This window comes from Microcebus murinus, chromosome X (genome assembly GCF_040939455.1).
Source record: "Microcebus murinus isolate Inina chromosome X, M.murinus_Inina_mat1.0, whole genome shotgun sequence".
NCBI classification, from domain to species: domain Eukaryota; kingdom Metazoa; phylum Chordata; class Mammalia; order Primates; family Cheirogaleidae; genus Microcebus; species Microcebus murinus.
In genome coordinates, this window is record NC_134136.1 from 128,058,952 (window position 1) to 128,080,251 (window position 21,300).

Genomic DNA, 21,300 nt, shown 5'->3' on the forward strand with positions numbered 1-21,300 from the left:
CAGATAATTCATACTTTCAAAAAGGCTAGAGGAGAAGCAACAAAGTCTGATGCTCATATTAAAAAATGGGTCTTAAAAATGTCCCTAATCCATTTCTCTCATCAGCTTGCTTTCCCACCTTTTACCTTCTCCAGTCTGTGCACTAAATTCCTCTCCTTTTCACTGAAGGCTCAGTCCCTTCCCAGCTTCTGGGGCAAACCTGACTGAAACAGGAAACATTTCAGTAATCTCATTATTTAACATTCTTCTTATTATTATTTCCTAGTTAAGAATTTTGTTGCCTGAAACCCCAAAATCTGATGATTTAGTTACTACTGCTAGCTTCAGACATTGCTCTAATTCTCCCTAGGTATTCTTCTACTTTTCTCACCTTTAATCTGACAGCCCCTGGTAAATACTTGCAAATGCCTCTCCCCCATTCTCCATATGGCAACACTCACCAAAGACTGTTCGGGCAGGGACAGACTCTCTATTGAGCCAGAAAGACACTTGTGACAGAATGACAGTCATGATACATGGCAAGTAGGTCTGGATCACAAAGTAGCCAATTTTTCGCTTGAGATGGAAGTGGGTTGTCATGACGACGTATTCTCCTAGAGAGAGAGTAAAATTAGGTGACATATAGCTACATAACCATTGTTAAATCAAGTTGAGGCCCCATTGATTTCACAAAGCTCCTTAACCTTATATGTAAGACAAGACATTGTAATGTTACCAAAAGCTCAGCATTTGTCCTTGAGGCTGCATCAGAAGAATGAGAACAAGTGGTTTGAGGAGGAGAAGGAAAGAGGAATTTATTAATTTGCCAGCAAAGGAGGAAAATGACAGACTATTGTCTCAAAGTACCAAATTTCTCCCCCATAAGCAAAAATACAGAGCTCTTAAGGGGAGGGTTCTCAGGTTCAGTTCATTGTTCAACTACTGTTGATGGTTCTTATTCTTTCATATCCACAATCTGCTTTGACCTCTCAGGACCTCCGCCAGGATGGTTCCAATTCCTGCAGTGCAAAGAACAAAAGACAACCTCCTGCCCTGCCTGACTGCTGGCCTGAGGCAGAGATGCAGGCTCTATCGCCCAAAAAGAGTCAGAGAAGTTTCAAAGAGACAGGAAACATTTTTGCTGTTTTTTCTCAGGCCATCCCCTCTGTTATGCCAGTACCTCCCAAGTCCATATAATCAGAGCTCTTTAATAATCATGAAATAGTGTGCTTTTTGTGTGGAGGGGGAAAAAAGCTAACAGTGTACCAATACAGATTGCTGAGAACAATTTTAACACAACTTCATCCAAGTAAATTAATGTCCTCATTTAAATAATAATAAGAAATAACCATTTTTTTCTATAGTACTTGTTATATGATAGGCACTCATATAGCACTTTAGCATTATTAAAATATTTAATCTTCACAATAACGCTATGAGGTAGGTACTATTATTATCCTAATTTTATAGGTCAAGACACTGAGGCAAAGACAGATTGAGCAATTCACACAGGCTACCCAGCTAGTAAGTAGTAGAGCCTAAATGCAAGCCCAGATTGGTTGGCTCCATAGTTTATGCTTTTTAACCATTATGCTCTGCTGTTCTAATGGACTTACTCAGTTAGAACCAAAAGTTTACACAACAGATGCGGCTGACCTACATTACCCCATGCCCAACATAAGTGTAAACGCTTATTGCACTCTTACTGGGTGTCAAACAGTTTTTTGAGTGTGTTTGGAATATTAACTTACATCCTTCTCACAGGTCTGCAAGGTAGGTACTAATTATCACTCCATGTTGTTAAACCTGTTGGTCAGTTTGAGTCTTACTGGATTTGCCAGCAGCATTTTACACAGCCAAGCTCTTTATCTTCCTGGAATCACTCTCTTCACAGAACTTCTAGGCCATGATACTCTTTTGGTTTCCCTTCTACCTTGCTGACCACTCCCCCGTTCCCCCCACCCCCCTGTCGCCTTTGCTATTCCTTTAATTTCTATACATTGGAGGATGTCAAAATTCTGTACTTGTACTTCTCTTTCCTGTCTCACTCATTCTCTTGGCATTCTCATTCAGCCTGTGTCTTTAGTACCTTAAACTCTCATAACTCTCCAGTGCATACTTTTTGCCTGGGCTTCTGCTTGTTATGGATTCAATTGTGTCCCCCCAAAGAAAACATGGTGAATTCCTAACCCTCAGTACCTCAGAACATGATCTTATTTGAGAAAAGGATTGTTGCAGATATAATTAGTTAAGATAAGGCCTTACTGGTGTAGGGTGGGCCCTTAATCCAATATTACTGGTATCATAAAAAGAATACTACAAAGTGAAGTATCCCAAGAATGGAAAAACAAGCACCACATATACTCACCAGCAAACTAGTATTAACTGAGCAGCACCTAAGTGGACACATAGGAATTACAGTAATAGGGTTTGGGCAGGTGCGAGGGGGGAGGGGGGTGTATACATACATAATGAGTGAAATGTGCACCATCTGGGGGATGGTCACGCTGGAAATTCAGACTTGTGGGGGGAGGGGGGGAAGGGGCATTATTTGAAACCTTAAAATATGTACCCCCATAATATGCTGAAATAAAAAAAAAAGAATAGAGAAACACATAAGGAAAATACCATACAATAACAGAAGCAGAGATGTATCTATGTGTCAAAGAGTGCCAGCAACCACCAGAAGCCAGGAAGAAGCATGGAGCAGATTGTCCCTCAGATCCTCTAGCAGGAACTAACCTTGGAAATGCCTTGACTTCAAACTTCTAGCCTCCAGGACTGTGAGACAATAAGTTTCTGTTGTTTGAAGTTGCCCAGTTTGCCATACTTTGTTACACGAGCCCTAGGGTTTCTTACTCAACTCTAGATTTACATATTCAACTATCTATTAGATGTCATTACTTGGAGATCTAATAGGTATCTTCACCTAACATGTGCAAACCTTGACTTTCACTCTCCATATCCCCCATCCCCCTCCCAACTGGCTCCTCCAACAGACTTTCCCATCTCAGCAAATCAGTAAATGGTACCTTTCAGGTTCTCTCTCTCTCTCTCTCTCTCTCTCTCTCTCTCTCTCTCTCTCTCTCTCTCTCTCTCTCTCTCTCCTCTCTCCTCTCTCCTCTCTCCTCTCTCCTCTCCTTTCTCTCTCTTACTTGTGCATGGGTGCATGCGCACGCGCACACACACACACACACACACAATCAATCAATCAGCAAACTCAGTTCTTTCTTCAAAATATATCCATAATTTGGCCACTTCTCACCACCTCCACTGCTACCAAACTGGTCTAAGCCACTACCATCTCTCACCTAGAGTGCTCTAATAGCTTTCTAAGTGGCCTCCTCACTTCTGTCCTTGCCCCCTCTTTAATGCATTCATAATAAAGCAGCCAAAGTGATCTTATTAAAACATAAGTTGGATCCTGTCTCCTTTATGTTCAAGAACCTCCAATGGTTTACCATCTTTCAAAGAAAATAGTGCACAAAGACCTTGCAATCTGACTGCTCTAATAGCTCTCTTATCAAAGCTTCTTATTCTTCACCCCTCTCCCTCCACCCACATTTGGTTTTGGCAGGATTCCTAAATGAGGTAATTTCCCACTTTCCTACCCTACCCACTCCCTTGTACCTAAGCCTAGGAAGCACCATTTGGTCATCCAAAGCTGAGTACACAATCCATATTGTGTGTGTATTCACATCCTAGCTTGTTTATGTGAACGTGAAACATATAAGTAGGCTTGTTTTTAATTTAGCAAAGCATCGCATACAAAACTATGAAACGTTTTTCCTTCTTACAATTTTGGAGTTTCTACTTCTTTTCTTTCTCTCTGCTTCTTTTTTTTCTTTTCTGTCTTCATTTTCTCTCTCCTATGCATGTCTATCACTATTGTTTTCTCTCCTTTTCCTTCCCTTCACTCTTTCCCTGCTGAGAGGGCCTTGAGGTCTTATTTTTTTTTTCATGAGCGTTAGACTTTGATTAGCTTGAACAATTTTCCCCTTTCCCCTTCTTAGTCTCACACTCTGGAACTACTACTCATTAATTCTAGCTCTGATTATGTGAAATATTTAGTATTAATATCTAAAACATGAAATAAATATTATTCATAAATTAGTTACATTCTGTGGATCTGAAAGGCAAAGTTAATGGACTTTTCAAAAGCTGATAAAAACAAGCATTTGTTTGGAATAACTGATTCAAAACAGTTGAACGAATTGATTTTCTTCAATCTTCTCCTTTTCTACCCTTCTTTCCTTCTCTTTCTGTCTCTCTTCCAAAAAGGCAAAGATAATTGTTCTTAGTGAAAATTGAAGTCTTTTACTAGGTTGAGAAGATTTACCCTTTCTGCCCATGTATTTGCATATTTATCTGCATTCCATGTGCAATTGTCAAAGGAACAATGGAAAGCCACTTTGGCACATTCACAGGTATTCAGTTTGAATCACTCTATGAGTGAAAATTACAAGTGGACTTTCAGATTAGCAAATCAATTTAGAAAGATTAGCAAATCAATTCCATTGTGTCAATTAACCAAATAGGTTTTCTTAAATACAACTCTGATGTGTTGTATCTCTCTACATCTTTTTCTCTGTCAAAGTGAGAACTGAAGCTTTAATCGGATTGGAAGATTTTCCCAACTTCCCCCATCTTATTTCCACCCTTGTGTCCCAGCTTATTAAACTCACTAAGTACCATCTGTGTTGTGTGTGAAATATTCAAGGGTACAATATAAAATATATAATGCATATGTATTCACAAATTAGTTATCTATGGATCAGAAATGCAGAACAATTTAGCTAATTAATGCTTTATATAACTGAATATATTTTCCTAAAGGAGATTGTTAGATTCCTTCCCTTCTTGCCTTTATTGCTGCCTCTCTCTGCATTTATTTTGAAGATGACCCTTTAAATTGTTTGAAGAATTTTCCCCTACCTTGGCACTCTAGCCTATTAAGCTCCATCTGTGTTAAGTGTGAAATATTTGAGGATACAATGTAAAACACATTCATAATTTAGCTAATATCCAAGGTTGTGAAACACACAAGAGGATTTTTTAAATAACTTGGCAAATTAACTCATTTTAGAAAGTAAGTGAATATATTTTCTTAAATCTATCTTTGATATTTTCCCATCACTCTATCTTTGTTCCTTGTTCTTTATCTTGCTGATAAGGAAAACTCCTATCTATTACTTGGCAGGCACATCAGCCACCTGACACCCCTATCCCTCATGGAAGACCCACATCAGCATAATACTAACCTACTACCTGGCCCAGCAACTAATCTATTACCTGGCACATCAGCATAACACTGAACCTACTACCTTGTGCATCAATATAATACTAACCTATTACCTGGCAGGCATTAGTCACCTGATATCCTACTCCTTGGACCACCCCAATTTAATAAAAGTGGGAAAAATCATGTAGACAGGGCTCAGAATTTGATGGGAAGGCCCCTCTGAGCCCACCAGTGAATAAACTTTGATTCTCCAGCTCTCCATGTGCCACTAGGTTTGTCGTCAGGACCACCCGCTCTAACACTTGCTGTAACAGAGCAAAGAGCATACAGCTTCTGCTTGGAGCAACGTCATAGTGAGAAATGACAGCATTTGGAGAGAAAGCCTGTCATACCAAACAGAACATCCATGGATTGTGAGGCCTTTCTCTGGCAAAACTTCCCATTCATATGCTGGACCCTATGTGAAAAAACGCAGTCACAATAAAATCAGTATACATATGTGTAAGGTAATAATAATTATATGGTGCCTAAATTAATAGATATGAAAGTGTGTGCAGCAAAATGTCTCCCTCTCACATGTGCTCCCAAATCACCCATCTCATTTCTCCCTCCTTTAGGTAACTAGAGTTAACAGCCTGTGCTGTATCTTCCTAGAAATATTATTTATATATCTATATATTGTATTTTATATTGTTATATTCGAAATTCACAAGGCCGCAGGACAGAGAGACAGAGTCACCGAGGCTATAATTACCAAAAGGAGTTTTATTGTCTAGCTCGAGTTAGGGTCCAAGCCCCCAGAGTGCCAGCGCAGTGGCCTCTTCTCCGGGCAGGGACCCTCCTTTGTGTGTTAGTCCCCTTTTATAACTTAGTTGTTTACACACTGGTCATGCATCCACCCCCACAGTGATTTTTACTTCATCCTGCCCCTGATAGGCCCTAACCTGTTCCAGGTCCTCGCTGAGAGACTCGGGTTTCTGCTCTCTTTGTCTTTTTCCTCTGCATCCCATAATATACTCATAATGCCTTGCGGTTAGCAAACAAGCAGTAAACAGAAGCTGGAAGGTGTCTATTGTCCTTATAGCCCAGTATCTTACAATATATGCCAGTTTCAGAACTAGTTTGAACATATTTATCTACAATAATTAAAATAATATCATGTAGAAAAAGAATAGAGAAAGTATTGAAGACTTAATTATAGGTATAGAATTGTATTAGTTTCCTATTAATTGGTATTGATATTTTAAAAAATTACCATTAACTAGGTGGCTTAACACAGCACAAATTTATACTCTTATACTTGTGGAGCTCAGATGTCTAAAACGGGTCTCACTGCTAAAATCACCATGTGGGTGGGGCTGCATTTTTTTTCTGGTGGCTTTAGGGAAAAACACATTTTCTTGCCTTTTCCAGCTTCTCAAAGCTGCCTGCATTTCTTGGCTTGTGGCCCCCATTTTCATCTTTAAAATTAGCAGTAATGCATCTTCTAATAATTTCCCCCTTGACTATGGTCTTCTTGCCTCCCCTTATAAGGACTGTCATGGTTACACTGGGCCCACCTGGATAATCCAGGATAATCTCTTTACTTTGAAACCTGCTGTTTAAGAACCTTAATCCCCTTTGCCATGTAAACTAACATGTTCACAGGTTCTGGAGAGTAAAATGTGAACATCTTTGGAGAGCCATTATTCTGCCTATCCCCAGAACTAAATGTACATTTTAATCAGTTTTGACAATTGTGAACTAAAATAAAATCTTAAGGCTCTCTCCGTCACGGGCTGACTGAATGGACCCCCTCCTGGCGACGGGAATATCATAAAACTAAATTGCCTTCCAGGAGGAGGGAGTTCAGACATGCCTCATCATGCTCTCCCTACTTCATGGAGATATCCTTTGTAACCCATTAACAGGCTTAAGGATATGCAAGACAAACCTGCAGGTCCTCAATTTGCACAACAAATATATGTCTCATAGTTTGTCTCTGATTAACACCTCCTTATTCTTAAAACATTCCAAACCTTTAGACAAAGCTTCATGCCTTTAACCAATTAGAAGTCAAAGACTCTTTAAACCTATCTGTAACCTGTAAGCCCTCACTTCGAGATGGGCCATCTTTTTGGTCCAAATCAATGTATGCCTCCCACCTATTGATTTATTACTTTACCTGTAACCCCTGTCTCCCTGAAATGTATAAAACCAAATTGTAACCCAGCCACAGCGAGTCCACTTGCTCAAGGCTTCTTGGGAGTGGCACCGGGTCATGGTCCCCAAATCTGACTCAGAGTAAATCTCTTTAAAATTACTTTACAGAGTTTGGCTTCCATTAATGCAATGAAAGAAAAATTTTAGCAGGTAGAAGTTGGAAGAAAGGAGATGAGAACAGAAGGGTTGATAGAATAAGAAATACAGGTAACTATTCCATCCAGCTATCAAGACTTGGAATGAGCATGGTGGAGGGAAAAGAAGGTAAGGGGTAATCCAAGTAAGCTAAGCACTCATATACTTCAGAGTAGGGAATCTAAATTTGATCTCTAATGGTACATCAACTGAAGAGATAATGAGATTTATAAATTTGGAAAGCAAAGTTGTATTTCTCATAAAGCATTGAAGCCTGCAAGGGTGCACAGCCATTCTGGCAGGCTGGGAAGCAATAGCCTTGGGTTGAAGCTCAGAGCATGTACTTCTAGGGAGGGACAATGGGAACAGGAATTTATGTTGAGCAAAGTGGTCTCATATACCTATTTAACAAGCTATGGGAGGAGTCATGATTATGTATAAAAAGAGAAACATGCCCCTGCGCAACTGAACTTTATGCCCTTCATAAGTTGCATGTACAAAAAATGGTAGCCCTCTGGTATCAAGAGGTGAAGCAGAGAACATTCAAAACTTTTCATGTGCATACTCCACAGTCAGGTTAGAACCATTCCATGGTTAACAAGGGAGGGGCATAGCAAGGCATGTCTGACCTCCTGTCATGACCCAGAACTCAGTTTTAAGATTCCTCTGGTGTTCCTCTGACCAAGAGGGGGTCCATTCAGCAGGCAGGAAGGTTAAGATTTCATTCTTATTCCTTAAGTAAAAAATGAAGAGATAGCAGTATAAACTCCTTATTTAGAACTATGGAAAGAACCATGAGAAATAAAACACAAGTGGTTAAAATGGGGAATGCTACCTTTCAGTATAAACCTTTCTGTTATTTGATTTTTTTCTTTTTCTTTCCTTTCCTTTACCTGTTGCCCTCCCTTCCTTGATCCCTTCCTTCCTTCACTCTCTCTAAATCAAAAGTAAAAAGGGAATTGTGCTGCTATAAACATTCTAGTGCAGATGTCTTTTTTATAGAATGTCTTTTTTTCCTTTGGGTAGATGCCCAGTTGTGGGATTGCTGGATCGAATGGTAGTTCTACTTGTATCCCTTTGAGGTATCTGCATATTGTTTTCCACAGAGGCTGTACTAGTTTTCAGTCCCACCAGCAGTGTAGGAGTCTTCCTATCTCTCCACATCCACGCCAACATTTATTGTTTTGGGACTTTTTGATAAAGGCCATTCTCACTGGAGATAAGTGATATCTCATTGTGGTTTTGATTTGCATTTCCCTGATGATTAGAGATGTTGAGCGTTTTTTCATATGTTTTTTAGCCATTAGTGTACCTTCTTTTGAAAAGTTTCTGTTCATGTCTTTTGCCCACTTTTTGATAGAGTTGTTTTTTGTTTTGTTTTGTTTTGCTGATTTTCCTGAGTTCTATATAGATTCTAGTTATCAGCCTTTTATCAGGTGTGTAATATGCAAATATTTTCTCCCATTCTGTAGGTTGTTTGTTTGCTCTCATGATAGTTTCCTTGCTGTACAGAAGCTTTTTAATTTGATAAGGTCTCATTTATTTATTTTTATTGTTGCTGTGATTGTCTTTGGGTTTTCTTAATAAATTCTTTGCCTAGGCCAATGTCTAGAAGAGTTTTTCCAACATTTTCTTCTAGAGTTGTTATAGTTTCATGCCTTAGGTTTAAGTATATTATCCACCATGAGTTGATTTTTGTGAGGAGTGAAAAGTGTGGACCCTGTTACAGTCTTCTACATGTGGCTATCCAGTTTTTCCAACACCATTTATTGAATAAGGATTCTTTTCCCCAGTATATGTTTTTGTCTGCTTTCTCAAAGATTAGATGGCTATATGAGGATGATTCTATATCTGGGTTCTCAGTTCTGTTCCATTGGTCTATGTCTCTGTTCTTGTTCCAATCCCAGGCTGTTTTAGTTACTATAGCCTTATAGTATAGCTTGAAGTCTGGTAAATTCATGCCTCACAATTTTTTCTTTTTGCTTAAGATTGCTTTTTCTATCAGAGATTCTTCTCTGGTTCCAAACAACCTAAGTGCCCATCCATACATAAGTGGATTAATAAAATGTGGTACATGTATACCATGGAGTTCTACTCAGCCACAAAAAAAAAACAGTGGTGATCTAGCACATCTTGTATTATCCTAGATAGAGCTGGAACCCATTCTACTAGGTGAAATATCCCAAGAATGAAAAACAAGCACCACATGTACTCACCATCAAGTTGGTTTTAACTGATCAACACTTAAATTCACATGAAATAATAATTTTCATCAGGTGTTGGGCAGATAGGAGGGGGAGGAGGGGATGGGTACACTTAATGGGTGCAGTGTGCACTGTCTGGGGGATTGACATGCTTGAAGCTCTGACTCGGGTGAGGCAACAGCAATATAGGTAACCTAAACATTTATACCCTCATAATATGCTGAAATCAAAATTTTTTAAAAAAAGGGAGAAGTTCATGTTGTGATTATTAATGTAGACTTTGAAGCAAGGTTGCTGCCATTGTTTCCAAACCTTGCTCTACCACTTACCAACTGTATGAGCCTCAGAAAATTATTTAATCTGTCTGAACCTTGATTTCCTTATCTACCAACCTGAAATAATAACACTGCCCATCTCAAAGTGTTGTTCAAGGGTTAAATGAATCAATACATGTCCTCAGGGCAATGCTTGGAACATACTACATGCTAAAAAATGATCATTATTATATCTACCACCATGTACATGTATCATTTTGATCAATAATAAGACAACAAAAATGACAATATCCTGTTGCTAGGGCTGCCATATCCAAGTACCACAGATTGGGTAAATTAAAACAAATGTATTCTCTTACACTTCCAGAGGCTAGAAATCTAAAACTGAGGTGTCAGCAGGGCTGTGCTCCCTGGGAAACCTGTAGGGAAATCATTCCTTGCCACTTCTTAGCTTCAAGTTGTTTGCTGGCAATCTTTGGCTTTCTTTGATTTAGAAGCATCACTCCAATCTCTGCCTTCATGTTCACATGGTGTTCTCCTCCAATGTGTGTGTGTGTGTGTGTCCAAATTTTCCCCTTTTATAGGATATCAGTTATATTGGATTAGGGCTCCCCCATTGCAATATGACTTTATCTTAAATAATTACATTTGCAACTATGCTATTTTCAAATAAAATCACATTCTGAGGTACTGGGGGTTAGGACTTCAACATCTTTTCAGAGAGCACAATTCAACCTATAATACCTGTGTTGCAAAGGGTAGGGGAAAACTGGCATGCTCATACAGACAGAAAGGAGTTCTATAGGAACTCTGTACCAGGAACTAAGGCTGCTTGAGACCCTGCCCCGCTAAAGATAACCACATTGCCCCTCTCCCTCCCTAAACAAAATGTATAAAAGACTGCTATGCTCTTTTCCAGGGCTAAGAATCTGGAGGCAAGACCCTTCTGAGCCTGCTAGCGTAAATAAAAGCCTGTTTTGCAGTACTCTTGTGTGACTCTCAGTTTGTTTCCCGGTCCAGTTTTGCTGTAACAGTTAAATAGATTATGATTCATATACATGAGAGCATTTTACAAATAAAGATATTATTTTACTAAGTTTCACGATGAGATGCTGCACTTCCCAGTAGCAACATGTATTATATCAGTGTAAAGAATGTTCTGGCCTTAGAGGAAGGCTCTTTACTTTTAAATTTTTTAAATTTAAAGTAACCAAAACAGGTAATGATGAATATGTGTACATTCTAATTGTTAACATATTGTTAGTAAATTTGTGTACATTTTATTTGGATCCAGTACATTTAGTGACATGAAAATGTGTTTAGAATATAAAATTAAATAGAAAAGAGCTTGTAAAATGGCATTAAGAGCATAGCTCCATTTCTATAAATACATATTTATATGAAATATGCAAAAGGAAACTTCTTCAATACCAAAATGTACAATAATGAGTTAATTTGCCAAAATATTCTTTAAAAAGATTTTTCTACATAGTGGAATCAAAGAGTATTTTAATTTCCAATATTTGCTCCTCTGTGCATTTCTAATATTCCCGTCATGAACGTGTATTGTCTGTGTGATAAAGATGAAACAAACAGTGTTTTAACCAAATGAAAAGGGAACTGGGGCTGCTTGGGTAGCCAATGATTGGTCTCAAGAGTTGAAGCCAGGCTTGCAGTGCCCAGGAGGGACAGAGAGGTGAGCAGAGTGAACAGACACAGAGAATTCCCTCCCTCAGGTTGGAAATCCCAGCAGGATGGGAGGGGAAGGGAGGAAGGGGATGAAGGAGCTCAGGAAGTATCACTGCAAAATAAGACTCCTTGGTATAAGGAATATTTTGAATTAAAGGCCATTCAAGATAAAAACGCATTAGAGGGGGGCTTTTCCTGTATCTGCATAAACCGGACTGACCAGATCAAAAGATCAAAAGAACAATTGAGTTCCCTTACTCTCCCAGTTACCTCACCATAATGCAGAAAAGGAAATCAAGAATGCAACCGAACCTAGCCCAAATCATCTAAATATAATACCTGTCCCTCAGGTTAATTTAATTTGACAAGCATTTACAAGTCAATCTGTTTCCCCCACCCATTCATCCTCCCTTAGTACTTGTCATCTCCCCATCCCCTCCAAAAGGACTTCATTGGGATATTGAATAATAACTCTGCTTGGTAAATAAACATTTCTCTTATTAATCTGCCTTATTTGTAGGTTGATCTTTCAGCAAACTTTAGGGGATAGGGGAAGTTTCCCCTCACCCCTACAGGGCATAGTAGGTCAGATGAAGGGACAGAAGGGTCCTTGAGGCCTTCTGAACAGCCCCTCTCCCTGCTTGGGGAAGTGGAACTGCTGATCAGGATGGCAGAATGCTACCACCCTTCCCACCCTCCTCCAGTGAGATGGATCTGCAGAGAGAACAAATGAAGTACTCAAGGGGACAAGGACAACTCCTTGCTCATGAGGCTTATGTCCAGGAGGCCTGAAGAGCGCGGCACAGACTGATTGTCATTCAGATGTGCACAGGTGTGCTCCAATACCGTCTCAGTATGCCCATTACTGCTCTCTCTCCTATAAAGGTGGGGGGCACAGGCCTGGGCTGCCTGGGCAGCAGATACCCCCAGAGGTTGGCACAGCAGACCCAGGGCACCACAGCTGGTGCGGGAGTGGGGAGCTCTCTGCCCTTTGAGTGCACTCATTAGCGGTGCAGATTCTGGCAGCCTTGCACGAAGCCTCCTGGGGCTGCATCCACGTCCCAGCTGCTGCAAGAAGCCCCAGCTTCCCAGGCAGTTGCCTGGGCTCTGCCCTTCGATGGGGCCCTGGGCAGGGAAAACAATGCCAGTGCCCCTTCGTGGAGTGCGTCCCCTTGCCAGCCAGGCGCTGTACACTCACAGTCCACGAATCGGGGCACGATGCCTGGCGGCACAGATGCAACCCGAGGTGGGACGTGTATCATTCCCCCTGCGTCACCTGAGCAAAGGGAGCTCGGGAGGGTCAGCGACTCGCCCCAGGCCGCACTCCCAGGGATCAAACCCCTGGCCCGCATAGTGGCCCTGGTAACCCCAAGCACAATGGCATCAAATGCTCCTCAGGGCAAAGGGATGGGGCCCAGGTGGCCGAGGTACACCCATCGCCAGCCACCTCTACTGCTTCCTCCAAAGCAGGCACTTGGCCTCAGCAGCCAACTCTCACCCCAGATGGTGGACAGGGGGCAGACAAGATGGCATATGGTGACATTATGAGAGGGAACAGTTTATGTTCAAATAATGGAAAAAAAAAAGATAAGAGCACCCTAGTTCATTTATAATTGTGATTGCATAGAGACAAGTGTTGCTTGAAAATTCTTGTTGAAATCTCCCATCATTTCATAGCAAAAAATGTTACATGATATGTGAGCCCCAGCATATACTCCATTTTGACAAATACCCTCAGGTTAGTCCCAGGCCAGGTGAACTGATCAGTTTCCAAATGGGCAGAACCTAAGTCTCTAGTTACATTTATCAATATCCAAGGATTAGCCATTGATAAGACCTGGCAGGTTTTGCCAAACATGCTTTTTTCTGAAGTCGGTTGTCCACCTAAGAAAATAATTCTATGGCTACTCTCTGAACCTCCTGGCTGTGTGCCTGACCTTTCCTGGGGTTATTAACACATTGGCTGCCACAATAGAAAAAAAAATTTCCTTGGGGCCACAGTATTTTATTATAAAAATTGAATAAAAACTTTGAAAATAAAATGATCCTTTCTAATTTAATGAAAAATTTGTTATTTTTTATTGTTCTTTGTGTGAGTTATATGCAATTAAATTGTCAATATTAATTGTAACAATAAGAACATCAACAAGTAAGATCCAATTGCAGAAGTTAGCTCAGGGGCCACCCCTCATGTAACATGTATGCTGCAGCATGGCAGCATGAGTCGCCTGCACACCACGAGGCTCCCAAGGTAAAGAAACATGTGAGTTACATATGCTTCATGAGGCCCCAGCTCAAAACTACAATGAGTTAAATACAACTCACATGGCAGTTAATGTGTTAATGTACCACCTCAGCATTACCTGAGTTAAGGAAATGTCTTGATGAAACCTGTAGGATCAAAGCTCATCTCTTCCCCTCAGGAATGGCCTCTCTCTGCTTTCTCTTTTATGCTCTAATGACCTTGACCTTCTGCCCCACTCCCCAAGAGGCAACAGAACATCATGGTTAACATAAGAAGATGGTCTTGGAAGCCAATCTCCCTGGGTTCAGATTTTGGTTCTGTCATTGCATAACTGTGACATGGGGCAAATTACTGAACTTCTATAAGCTTCCATTTCCTCATGATAATAGTACCTGTGTCACAACGTTTTTGAATATTATGTAAGTTATAAGCACTTAGAACAGTGACTGGCATGTTTGTTAAATAAAATAAGTCAATACCTGTGCTGGACCGGATTATCTCTGTCCCAACAACATGGCCCAGCAGGTCATACTGGTTCAGGCGAGAGCCATCCTGTGCAACTTCCACAGATTTGTTCTTCCCAAGAGTCCAAGAATAAACTACTTCAGCTGTTGTATAGGCATCTAAGGCAGAGAAGGGTCAACAGGGAGAAGTTGAAAGAAAAGGGGAATGATTATCCTCAATACTAAACTCGAATGAGATGGAAATACAACTTCCATCCCCAAAGAGTCCTTGGCGTATGTTCTGACTTCAACCAAAATACATTCATCCATCCATCCATCCATCTAATAAACACTCATTGAATAACTACTATAGTATGTGCTGAGTGCATAGAAATGAACCCAAAGTAGTCTCTTCCTTCAATGACACAGTCTTCTGAACTGCCAATAAACTTTTCCTTCTCTTGAAGGGTAAACATTGGAGGCAGGGGGAGGAATACCTAATATATTATCTCATACAGACACCAAACTCAAATGCCTACAGGAGACTGAGAGGTACTTTAAATGAGCAAATCAGGCTAGTTGTAAGAAAATTAAACTACCAGAAAAGTAATATAATTTTCTCTAAATATGGGGTAAGCATATGAGATAAAGAAAAAATTCATACTAGTAATATTTTAAATTAAAAATGAAAAAATTCCCAATTAAAAGTAGCAATAATTAATGATTAAAATTTTCTTTTATTATTTATTACCATGCACTTATTTATTACCATTTATTTATTACTATTTTGATGTGCAACCAGACACCTGACACTTTTTCTTTTATGCTAGGGTTAATGTCAAGTCTTGTATTTGGAATTCCAGTGCCAAGTACAAATTTTTGTAGATTAACTTTAACAGGGGTATCGATAAGGGAAATGGTAGGAGAATGAGATGGGGCTATTTAGTTTTAGTCAGTATCTCAAAGAAATGAGTTGATTCTTTTCCAGACAAGATTGACTCTGCATAGCGGATTTTATATTTGAGGTGAGTACCTAGACTATAAAGGGAAGCTGACAACCATACTGTATACCCCTTTCCTCTAAGTTTGAACTGTCTGCTGTTCCAGCCATTCAGGGGTGGGTAGTGGCAACTACTATGTCCATAATATGCTCTATTTAAACATTATACCACAAAGCAAATAATTCTTGGTGGGTCTGCCAATGAATAAATGTAAATTCTGGGTCTCTACAAAACTTTGCAACATTGGATATACATTTCATAACAAGTATGACATTAACATCTACTCACATGTACTAATTGTGATACTACCTGCTTACATTATATTAATATTTTAAGACTTTTTTCAATATACATAAGTAAAACATTTCCTGATTTGCTTGTAATCAGCAACATGCCAAAAAATTCTTCAATCACAGCAAAATTCTTATTGACATCATAAATATACATAACTGTATGGTATTTTTTCTATCTGTACTCTTATAAGCTGTAAAAGAAAATATCACAAGAAATTTCACTTTTTCACATCACTTGTCCTGTATATGGTGTCAGTAATTTCTTCAACACACTGACAACTATTCTTTAGTTTGACACATAATTTCTATTATAATTAATAGACACGTGTTATAAATTTGGCATCTATAAAACACTTTTATTCCTGGAAGCATTTGGTGCTGAATGCACAACTGCATTTTCTAGCAACACTTAAGTGTATGTATTCAAACACAAAAACCTGTTGAATTTTCAGTATTTTTTTAAATTAAGATTTTCACTGTACACATTTCCTATGTATAAATTACAGTTTTTTTATGATGAATTGCATAACTTTGACATGTGAAGTTCTAGTTTTTGAAGAAAAGCATACTTTGTAAGCCTTGGAAACAAAGCATCGTCTGCTACCTACAGAGTATCTAGTGTTCCCGACTGGAATTGTAGATCTTAAACTATTATCACCAAGAAGAAAGAGAAATTGTCTCAAGGCTCTTCTCTTACTCTTACCTAAAATTTATTCTCATATTAAATGAGGATTGTCACAGTGCTATTAGTGAAATGTGATTTCACAAAGCCCTTGTGAAAACCATAGAAGTATTCTTCATTTCTATAAGGAAATGCAAACTCTTAGATCTCTTTGAAACACAGTCATCTCAGTCTATCTTTTAATTTTTTAAAAAAATTTTTGATAGGCCGGGTGCAGTGGCTCACGCCTGTAATCCTAGCACTCTGGGAGGCCGAGGCGGGCGGATTGCTCGAGGTCAGGAGTTCAAAACCAGCCTGAGCAAGAGCGAGACCCCGTCTCTACTATAAATAGAAAGAAATTAATTGGCCAACTAATATATAGAGGAAAAAATTAGCCGGGCATGGTGGCACATGCCTGTAGTCCCAGCTACTCAGGAGGCTGAGGTAGGAGGATTGCTTGAGCCCAGGAGGTTGAGGTTGCTGTGAGCTAGGCTGACGTCAGGGTACTCACTCTAGCCTGGGCCATAAAGCGAGACTCTGTCTCAAAAAAAATAAATAAAAATACTTTAAGAGAAGAGACATTTTTTTCCCCTTTATGAAGAAAAAAAGTACACAAAAGTATTAAAACAATTCAAGTTCAATTTGCTCATATATGTCTGTACATAGACAAACACTAACATACATAATGTTCACTAACATACATATGTAGCATACAAAGTGAGACTCTATCTCAAAAAAACAATTTTTGATAGACATAGGCACAGGAACTATTTCACTTTTTTCTCAATTCTACTGGTAATTCTTAATTTTATTATAAGTAAAACAAGAATGTGAGTTGATTAATGACGACTGATATTGGACCCCATTTTCAGGGAGAGAGGTGAAAGTGATGGAGATTATGAGGAATGGCCAAGAATGTGCCCATCTACAAGAAACAGCTACTACTTAGCCTCAACTGATTGTGGCCATGTAGGATTTAAGTCCAGCATTGTCAGATTTTCTGATTTTGTAAAATAATAAATAAGTCTGGAGTTTTATGTGACATCCCTCAGATTTCAAATCTTTGCAAGTAATTTAGAAAGTTATAAACACTATGTGGATCAAACTAATCACATCTGCAGCCCCCAATTTGCAATCTCTGATCTAGAGACTTCCTCCTATAGATGACTATGGTCCGTTGTGATTCATTCAGCCTTGGAAACAAAGCATCCTCTGCTACCTACAGAGTATCTAGTGTTCCCAACTGAAATTGTCAATCTTTAGGCTACTGTCATCAAGTAGAAAGAGAAATCTTCTCAAGACTCTTTTCTTATTCTCACCTAAAATTTATTCTGATATTAAATGAAGATTGTCACAGTGCTATTAGTAAAATGTGATTTCACAAAGCCCTTGTCCTCTCATTTTCCCCCAGTGCTTTCTATCTTTTCCCCCATACATATGCTTGGGGTACCCCTACTTCTAAGCAGAGAACCATCTATATAGGTCTTCTTACCTTTTCTGTTTAGATGTTTGTAACACCCTATGTTTAAAGGACAATGCAATGTTCCATCCAATCTACCCAAGAGTATGACAATGTAAAAACTAGAACAGGCTTGTTGAGAAAAATGGTAAGCAGTGGAAGATATTTTTCACCCCTAAGGGGAAAAAAAGGAATTTCTTGCTGGATCTCTTAACTTAAGCTGAGTATCTGGTGAAGACAACCCTGAATATTAGTCCTGAAAATCCCAGCAGATCCTAATGCAGATGTGACAAACTGTGCAGCTTCCAGAAGTATCTCAGAAACTTCACTGGACCCAGAGTAGCAACTTGATTTATGTGAAAATCAATGGTTTAGTTTTTTTGACAATAATATATGGGAACAGAGGGATTTGTGAAGGAAAAAAAGATACCCTCTTCTCATAAGGTGGAGGTCAAAGCAGGAACTATGTTAACTAATGGAAAAGAAGAAAGACAGAGAAACAAATTATTAATAAAAAATAAAACAACCAATTGAAAACTATCTGTTGAGTGTCTGCTTGGAGGCTGACCCTGTACTGGCAAACAAAGGTTGATATGGCACAGTAACCACAGTCAGGGAGCCCACAATCTATTTGGGGAGACAGAGCACAATAGTTTATAGAGTAAATTTGAACTTAAGAAGTATGCACACTAGTGAAACAAAAACAGGTATTAGGTGAAATCAGAGGTAAGCACTATTATGTCTGCTCAGAGTAGGGTGTAAGAACAGGATTCATACAGTTCGTGATACTCAGAAGATGAGGCCACCATTAGTAGGTGAAAAAAGGACATTATCAGCAAAAGAACAACATAGCAAAAATAAAAAAAAAATATGTGAGCACATAGAATGGTAAGAGAATTAATGGTATTACTGGACTTCAGGCTAGAGAAAAGCTGAGGGAATATTATAAAATATTCTAACTGCCTACTCTAATAAATAAGGGTTTTTGTCCATCAGATGCAAGGAGTTGGGGATATACTTGAAGGAGAGAGCTGACATGGCCAGATGTCTTCTTGGGAAGGATCACTCTAGCTGCAGTATGGACGACTGATGGGAGAGAGATAAACTGAAGCCAAGACAGCATTTAAAATGCCACCAAAATGTTTTGTGTGAGTGACCTATAGGCATAATATATGATAGCAGACAGTGGGTTGAATTGAGTGGGGAGAAGATTTCACAACTAGAACAGATTATAACTTTTGGCTTTTCATAATGGTTAAGAAAGGAAGGAAGGACATTTGAGGAAGGATTCTATATGAACTTCAGATTGTAGCTTTTGCAAGTATATAGATAATAATGAAATTCATTTACCCGCTAGGGAACAATTCTTCCCCTTCAGATCTTTCTGTTTTTTCTTTCCTTCCTCTGTGTCCCTGGGCTCCTTTAACTCCTCATCTTCCCTGCTATAAAATCCTGTTCCTTCTTCTCAATTTCAATCATTCTATTTTCATGGAGGTCTGGGGTAGTAGGGGTGGGGTTACAGAAGAAAAGATATCTACCTTAAAATTAGAACTTTTGCACTCCAGAATGAGCCCCTCAATATATTTCATATGAACTATGATGGCAAAAGTGTCTTCTTGCCTTTAGTTGCTTTGCCAAATGCCTCTTTCTGTTACCTGAGCCTTGGTATGTAACAGACCCCAAGAAAATGGGAAGTACAAAACAGTCCTGCCACAGTAACACCAAGGGGAGAGCATTCTCTTTGAACTCATATTGTCAGAAACTGATTGAATGCTTGCTTGATTGGCTGATTCAGTCAGTCACTCATTCAACAAATATTAAGACATTATATTAGATAGTGAATATACAGAGGTTACATAAGACACTTGAGGTCCCATTCTCTCAGGAGCAAATGGTATGGTGAGGGAAGACAGACAGTAAACAAGTATCCGAATAAAGGATATAATAATAGATAGTGATACAAGCTATGAAGAACATAAAAGTTCCGGTGTGTGGAGAAGTGTCATTAGATACAATGATCAAAGAAGATCTTTCTGAGGGAGTATTTTTAAATCTGAAACACAAAAAATGAGAAGAAGCCAGTCATGCTGAGAACTTATTGGAGAATATTTCAGGCCAAAATAACAACAAAACAAAGAACAGAATCACAAATCCCCCAAATCAGCAAATGCAAAGTCTTCTAAAAGGAAGAGTTCCAGGAAGGTCAACGTAAAAGGGAGAGAGATAGGAGATGAAGTTGAAGAGATAAGTAACAACCAGAATACAGGATCTAAATCAAGATGGAGAACACAGAAGATTTTAGAGAAGAGATAATCGGTTTGGTCTGGACATACTCAGTAAAAATCCAAGAATTCTCCAGTTTTCCCAGCAGCATTTGTTGAAGGAACTATACTTTCGCCAATGTGTATTCTGGCACTTTTGTCAAATATCAGTTGGATATAAGTACACCAGTTTATTTCTGGGTTCTCTGTTCTGTTCCACTGGTCTATGTGTCTAATTAAATCCCAGTACCAGGTTGTTTTGATCACTATAGCTTTGTAGTATACTTTGAAGTCAGGTAGTATGATGCTTCCAGATTCGCTCCTTTAGCTCAGGATTGCTGGACCTATTCAGGGTCTTTTGTGGTTACATATGAATTTTAGGGTTTTTTCTATTTCAGTGAAATATGTCATTGGTATTTTGAAAGAGATTGCATTGAATGTGTAGATCACTTTGAGTAGTATGAAAATTTGAAGAATATTAATTGTTCCAACCCATAAACATAGGATGTCTTTCCATTTATTTGTATCCTCTTCAATTCTTTCATCAATGTTTTATAGTTTTCTTTGTGGAGATATTTCACTTTCTTGGTTAAATTTATTTCTAGATTTTTCTTTTGTAGATATTATAAATAGGATTACTTTCTTGATTTCTTTTTCAGATATGTCACTATTGGCATATAGAAATGCTACTGATATTTGTATGTTGATTTTGTAGCTTGCCACTTTGCTGATTTTATTAATTCTAACAGGTTTTTTTTGTGCAGTCTTCAGGGTTTTATATATGTCATCTGCAAATAGGACAATTTGACCTACTCCTTTCCAATCTTGATGTCTTTTATTTCTTTCTCTTGTCTTATTGTTCTGGCTAAGACTTCCATTACCATGTTGAATAGAAATGGTGAAGGTGGTCATCTTTGTTGTGTTGCTGATTTTAGAGAAAAATCTTTCAACTTTAGTATGGCTTGTATGGGTTTGGCATATATGGCCTTTACTGTGTTGAGTTTCCTTCCTTCTATACCTAATTTATTGAGAGCTTTTGTCATGAAGAGAAGCTGAATTTTATCAAATGCTTTTTCTGTATTTATTGAAATGATCATGTGGTTTGTGTCCTTGATTCTGTTAATGTGATATATCGTATGTGTTGATTTGGATATATTGAAACATTTTTGCATTTCTGGAATTAATCCCACTCGTCTCTTTAGCAAATGGTG

At 38.8% G+C, this 21,300-nt stretch overlaps 1 protein-coding gene across 1 annotated transcript in view; it reads right to left on the bottom strand.

Moving 5' to 3' along the window:
- GABRA3 (gamma-aminobutyric acid type A receptor subunit alpha3) overlaps nt 1–21,300 on the bottom strand; it is a 415,959-nt gene that overhangs the window by 89,014 nt on the left and 305,645 nt on the right. The window contains exons 7-8 of the mRNA XM_020284959.2: nt 14,451–14,594; nt 441–593 (exon numbers count right to left, since the gene is read on the bottom strand). Coding sequence (XP_020140548.1) covers nt 441–593; nt 14,451–14,594 — 297 coding nt within the window. The remainder of the gene's footprint in view (nt 1–440; nt 594–14,450; nt 14,595–21,300) is intronic.